Here is a 6,830-nt window from a genome sequence, read left to right as displayed (position 1 = left end):
AATAACTCTCCCCCCACAAAGCCCCGCATCTGCCCCTCTCCCCCACCCCTCCCCTCAGTGACCAAACTATAGAGGGCGCCCTACTAATTTGATTCATGCTTTGTTTTTGAAACGACGCTAGGGTACGAAGTTTTTACCGGCGTTTTTAAGTTTAATAAAGATTGTATTTATAATCTGTAACTGATTCTGTTGATATAAGTCATCATATTTATATAAGGTAAAATAAGTACAAGGTAAATGTCTACTATAGTATCTTGAGATTATTTTGTTTTTATTACGCTGTTTAGTCCCAATAATTTCATTGGAAATCAACCATGGTACCTAACTAACTACGTTTCCAATCTAGGCCTACTGTAGTACGTACGAGCGCCCGACGTACTGGTGGCCTACTACTAGGCAGGCCTAGGTAGCTTAGCTAGTCAAGTCGACCGGGGCCTATGACTGCCTTAATACTACGAATGCATCGCTACTTCTACTACTACTAGCCTAGCTAGGCATAGTCTAGATAGCTACACAGTAGGCCTACAGTATTTTACTGATTCACTGCTGAGATTATACTATAGTTTTCTTTATCAATACGAACAACTCGTTCGTATCTCCTACTAGTACTACTGTAGCTAGGCCTAGGCTCTAATTAACTACAGACAGTAGCTAGGCCTAGATAGCAACCCATGGCAATATTTAAAAACAAAAAAAATAACACATTAAGCCTATCTATACTAACTTTACTTCTTGTTTAATTTCAGACATAATGGATATCCGACCAAATAACACAATTTACATCAACAACTTAAATGAGAAAGTTAAAAAAGAAGGCAAGTATAATTTGAAAGAAAGTATCCTGATCCTGGCAGAGCTACTTTTTTTATTTGCTACACCAAGATATTACTAAGTTACTGTAAACATAAATGTTCATATCAATTGTTAACTGAAATTATTAACTAATAAGAGCAATTTTCGATATGATTTAATACAGAAAAACTGACAAATATCCAGACTCTGGATATTTGTCAGTGTCTCTGTATGTGTGTGTCTCCTTAATAATATATTTACATTTATTTATTGACATTGCATTTTTTATGAACTGTAAAATAACAATTTATTAATTAATTTCTTTTTAGAATTGAAGAAGTCTTTGTATGCCATATTCTCTCAGTTTGGTCAGATTCTCGACATAATAGCGCTAAAGACGTTAAAGATGAGAGGGCAGGCATTTGTGATCTTCAAAGAGATATCCAGTGCTACTAACGCCCTACGTTCTATGCAAGGATTCCCGTTCTACGATAAACCAATGGTTAGTGTCTTAATGTGAAATTCTTCCTTGATCATAAGACTCTACATTCCTCTGTTGGCATGGTAATATACTCCTTTCCATGAGGGTATGCTTTCCAATCTGAAAGTTAAGTGGTTGTGTCTCACTTGATATGCTCTGGTACAGACTATACCACTATCCGACAAGGATGTGATATTTGAATGTATATTAATGTTCTTTTCGTAATGTATTTTTCTCTTCGGAGAGATAGGCTAATGTGGGTTTATCCAGGTAAGCAGCACTCCCAACTGTTCGTTTGTGTAATCTCAACGACTTGGGTGGGCCAAATGATGGAATCAGCCAGACCATGACCTGGCAGCCTGGAATATGCGCTGCAACTCGATACAGTATAATTCACCATCCTGCTGTATATTCCACTAAAGACAGTCTAATGCGAATAGATATATGCCAGAAATACTGATACTACATGAATACTATACTGTTCATTGCCAGTAAAGATCTTTATTGTCTTGGTACACTAAGAATTAGGATAAAAAATTAATATTTCTTCTTGTTTTCATTTTTAGAGAATTCAATATTCAAAGACTGATTCAGACGTAATAGCTAAACTGAAAGGAACGTATGTACCACGTGAGAAAAAGGTACCAGAAAAGAGGAAGGCACCAGCAGAGGAGGCTAAAGGTAGGCCATAAGATGGGCTATATCCCTATACTCTTACCCACCCACCACCCACATATGTAATAATTTCCATAGCTAACTGACAATAGTATACCCATTTTCATAGTAGTCATATATAACCGTCAAAGTTATATAGAATTTTTGAATGGAACTTGTGTATTTTTATCTAGTATAAAACTTAAATTATGGTCCAGCCCACTATTTAAAATTCATTTTCGTCATCATGTTTAATTATTTTTCTTATGATTTTTTAGGCAAGAAAAACAAAGCAGGGGCACCTGGTGTTCCTCCTGTTATGCCTGGGATGATGCCACCCATGCCCGGAATGCCACCGATGCCAGGAATGCCACCCATGCCGGGTATGCCTCCAATGCCGGGTATGCCTCCAATAGGTAGGTTGTTATATAATAGTATCATATTTAATAGTTATCCATCCTGTAATTGGTGAGTTACTTACTGTTGGGGATATGTATGAAATTAAAAAAAAATGATTTGTTTCGTTTGATCTTGTGTTAATACATAAACAAGTATTCTTCAATTCTTCTAATAAAATAATAGAGGGTGCTATAGAAAATTCACCCATGCATGCAATTTCAACTACAGTAAAACAAAAACTGATATATATATATTGGGTCTGTGGAGCTTGGGTAACAAATTTGTTTAGGCCTTATGGTTACAACGCCTATATCCCAATCATGCACCACTGGTCAGTAGGTATGTCTACCCAGTTTTATGTTATTAATGATATATGTGATTGTATTATTAGCTGCTGTAGCTCCACCGTCCCAACCGTTGCCTGAACAACCAAACAATATTCTTTTCCTCACCAACCTGCCTGAAGAGACAAACGAGATGATGTTGTCTATGCTGTTTACACAGTAAGTATTACGATGACTTAAGAAAATATATTTTTACCATTTGCAGCTTTAGTGCTTAAAGTAAAAGTTTTGGTAGCATCGGTTTGTCTGTAGGTAGACTTTTAAGCGACTTCTCAGATTTTCAATTGGTCAGATGTTTTGGCCTACTCTGACGGATTTTATACTTTATACTAAAAAGTATATTGAGAGGTTTTTTGAGAACACTACATTCATTTAAAAAAAAATTAGTCTGTGCCCATTTAGGATTATTTTTGCCATACTGAACAATTTTTTTTAAAATTAACATACATCAGGCTACCATTATTATTATTGCAAAATGAGACAATCCTCTGCTTTTGTTTAAATAAAACCAACAGCTTTAAGTCCGATCCAAAGAATGGGCCAGTGAAAAAAGTGTCTTAGACCACCTTATTTAAAATGTGTTTCTCTAATCACAATATACTTGAAATCTTGCAGATTCGACGGTTACAAAGAAGTGCGATTGGTACCTGGAAGACACGATATTGCTTTTGTGGAGTTTGAGACGGATGCGCAGTCCTCGCTTGCGAAAGGTTCATTACAAGGCTTCAAGATCACGCCAACGAATGCAATGAAGATCTCGTTTGCGAAGAAATAATTGAAGGACACTTAAAAAAAGGACAGTATTTGAATTTATCAATTTTAGCATGCTTAAACTTTTTACAGGTTTCCCCAAAGTTTTTGAAGAAGTTAATGGCAGTCTAGTTAAGGTATAAAAAGGGTAAATATCTTCATTGTAAGTAATGGGTGAAAGTGAGCATGATGTTATGTACATCCATTTATAATCAGGTATTTTGTAATTACCAATTTTGCATCATTGGTAAAACCTGTAAAGAACAGATACTACACTCTTGATTAAATTCAACTTGATAAATTTGGTTTAAAAACTTTAAGCTACATTCGCATTGACCTAGGATTCTGTTCCAGTGACTAGATCAAAATGAAAAATAATAGAATTGTTCACATTCGTTCCTGATTCCTTACAATATGTACCTGTGTCATCGAAAAATGTAACATTGCCCAGAGTTTTCTCTCATAAGACTGAATTCGGGCTCAGTGTGAACATAGCTATACTGGTACTTCAGCAATTTGTTGGTATTGCTGGACAGATTATGTGTTGAAAATTTATTATCATTATCACACTGAATTGAGTTTAAAGGATTTAGTAATAGAAATAATGCTTAGGCCTAGTCTTGATGTATCCATTTTGGTGTTGTCAATATAGCCTTGCACCTCTAGCTTTGTTGACACACATCTTGTTTCAGATTGGTGACTCATCATTTCTACTGTCTGTCTGCATTTGTACAGTAAGTATAACTGGACGACACGGACAATTCATCGGGTGCTAACTGTACATTCCACGAATTGTAAAATTACAATTAAAGGCTTACAAAAAGTGTTTAAGAACTTTGATAAAAACGCTACAATTTGTTGGTTTTAATATAAATGGAATAGAATTGTAAGTTATTAGTAAAAGTTAGTAAAACCCCTATTAAGGGGACACCTTCAGGACCAAATATTAAAGGATATCCACTACATAGGGGTTGGCTGTATTTGTAAAGCATGTATATTTCCCCACATTTGTTTCATAGATGTGTCCCCTTAATAGGTGTGCCTCCTTAATGGGTGTGTCTCCTTAATGGGTATGTCCCCTTAATAGGTGTGTCCTCTTAATAGGTGTGTCCTCTTAATAGGTGTGTTCCAAAGGAAAAAATTCTATTTTTACATGATTACTTACATACCCGTAAATCTTTGAATTACATTTCATTTTTTTATGATAGAAATATGACTTATGATAAAAAATGTTATTTATATTATATTAATTTGTTGGATTAATAAAATAATACATTTTAACATAATATTTTATTGTACGATCAGTAATCAGGTATTTTGCTATTATCATTGCACAGTTGATAACAAAGATCAGATACTACACTTGACTGATTTTTTTAATGTTCCGTAATAAATGTTAATATAAAATGAAAAACTTGTTTCTTGTATTTGTTTGGCTTCTGTATTAAGCTATGTCTTCACTATCAAACTATTTTGACAAAAAAAGTAGTGTGATGTGCCCAAATATGGTAGTGATATGACATCATCGTGTCCACATATTGGCACATTTTTTGTCCCATGAAGTTTCATAGTGTAGACACAGCTTTACAAAGAGAATCAAATATGTTATATAATACAGTACAAATGTTTTATTTTTCACAAGATGTACATATATATTACAATCATTATTCAGTAGCATGTACTGTCCTTAATTCCCACTTAAAGGATCTTTCACACCTGTTCTGACACGGTTCCGGTCCGACGAATCGAACATTAATGTTTCGCTTTCACGCGGCTATGCGCCAATCGATATATGCGTGAAAACGATTGGATTTTCCGGCGCCGGACCGGAACCGTGCCGGAACAGATGTGAAAGATCCTTAAACCAATTTCTATATTTAAGTTATTAATACAGTACAAGTACCTAAATAAAAGCCATTATTTTACGAAACCTAAAAATCGCAAATATAAATTGTTTGTCAAATAATGACGTCACAAACTACGTAGGATAATACACACTGCGCTGAAGACATAAACAAGTAATACTACAAACAAAATTACGTTTAGGCTGCGCCTACTTCAATTCTTATTAATTGACTACGAATAATTTGAATTACAGATAGGCTAACAATGTATTAGAATACTGTATACTGTATTATGTATACAATTTTTCTCCTTAATACGTAATATGGACATATAATTATAATGAATACTGTGTACTATTTTACATACTGAGTTGTTTATTTATATCTCCATTGTGATCCAGCCACTGATACCATTGTCACTGACAATGGTATCAGTGGCTGGATCACAATGGAGATATAAATAAACAAGAAATATTTCTTACAAAAAACGCTGCTCGCTTATTGACGTAACAGTTTTAAAGATATATTGTCCCTCTGAAAAATATTTTTTTAAAAAAAGCTAAAGTAAAACAGCCAGAGTAGGCCTACATACGGTATACGAATGAACATAAGAATGGTGTAAATCTTTGATAGGCCGCGTTTACATTTTAAAAATTAATGTTATATTAAACATTATTACAGTTTTTAGAATACACAAACAAGATTGTATTGTAAGAGTATCTCCTACTTTCAAGACCTATTTCGTATGTTAAATTAATTCGTGCGAGCCAGGGGAGAGCGTCAAAAGTCTCAGGGGTACAAAGAGAAGCGTTCGATGATGCTTATTATCAAATACATCACGTATAGTAATGCCAAACAAAAACAAATCAATGTGAGATGCAAGTATGGTTTTAGTCGGCCTCAATAACTATCGAAATATTCAAAGCTAAGAGACCAGAGCAACAAACAATTTGTTAGCCAATATCTTGGATCACCTTTCTCTAATTCTGTACTTTAGCCTCCCTCCCCGCCTAATTTGTATTACACTAATAGATAAATTATATATTTATAAAGAATGTTTTAATTATAGTATTTTAGTTATTTGTTGCGCCGACCAAAATTAAATATACAACTACTGTTTCATTTTTAGGAATAGTACTTGTAAATGTTCCAACATTCCCATCCGATTACAGCTGTCATGAGATAGATTCTAGCCGACTATTGAGAGTCAGCTAGAAACGTGTCTACGTGTACATACTTGGTATCGCTACAGATTTAATAAACATATTCACACTAAACCTTGTCTGCAGATAGACCCTACAGAGATAATATTTTGTAAGTAGGCCTATTTAATACACCTGACACGTTTTTAAGTTTACTGTAGATAGTAGGCCTATCTCATGACAGCTGCAGAATCTATGGTCAACCAGAGAGGCGTGTGCCATCAGCAAAGAGAGAAGCAACCTCATAAGGAATGGGTATGAGATGAGTTTCAATTATAATATATAGCCGGCCCTCAGCTACATCGTATCATGCGGTAAAAATCAATTCAACATGGCTACTTAAGTAGCATAGGCTATGTACCCG

General features: G+C 34.7%; 1 protein-coding gene across 2 annotated transcripts; it reads left to right on the top strand.

The window, feature by feature from the left end:
- The first annotated feature begins 86 nt into the window (after positions 1 to 86).
- LOC144847534 (U1 small nuclear ribonucleoprotein A-like) lies at positions 87 to 4,706 on the top strand. 2 transcript variants are annotated; one of them, XM_078703938.1, is made up of 7 exons: positions 87 to 217; positions 747 to 815; positions 1,122 to 1,294; positions 1,840 to 1,954; positions 2,206 to 2,343; positions 2,718 to 2,829; positions 3,286 to 4,706. In XM_078703938.1, the coding sequence occupies exons 2-7, from the start codon at positions 752 to 754 to the stop codon at positions 3,443 to 3,445; spliced, it is 762 nt and encodes a 253-aa protein (XP_078560064.1). In that variant the 5' UTR covers positions 87 to 217; positions 747 to 751; the 3' UTR covers positions 3,446 to 4,706. The 2 variants fall into 2 exon arrangements, with proteins under 2 accessions (XP_078560064.1, XP_078560063.1); XM_078703937.1 differs by having other exon boundaries at positions 117 to 233.
- Positions 4,707 to 6,830: the final 2,124 nt, after the last annotated feature.

This window comes from Antedon bifida, chromosome 7, assembly GCF_963402885.1.
Source record: "Antedon bifida chromosome 7, ecAntBifi1.1, whole genome shotgun sequence".
Lineage (NCBI taxonomy): Eukaryota > Metazoa > Echinodermata > Crinoidea > Comatulida > Antedonidae > Antedon > Antedon bifida.
The sequence above is the reverse complement of the archived record's forward strand: the minus strand, read 5'-3'. Positions and strand labels throughout refer to the sequence as shown.

What these genes read in the sequence shown, in the direction of transcription:
- LOC144847534 (XM_078703938.1), top strand. Translation starts at nt 752, where the DNA reads ATGGATATCCGACCAAATAACACAATTTACATCAACAACTTAAATGAG. An exon ending in ACCAGCAGAGGAGGCTAAAG is followed by an intron (nt 1,955 to 2,205) that starts GTAGGCCATAAG and finishes ATGATTTTTTAG; the next exon opens with GCAAGAAAAACAAAGCAGGG. An exon ending in GCCGGGTATGCCTCCAATAG is followed by an intron (nt 2,344 to 2,717) that starts GTAGGTTGTTAT and finishes TTGTATTATTAG; the next exon opens with CTGCTGTAGCTCCACCGTCC.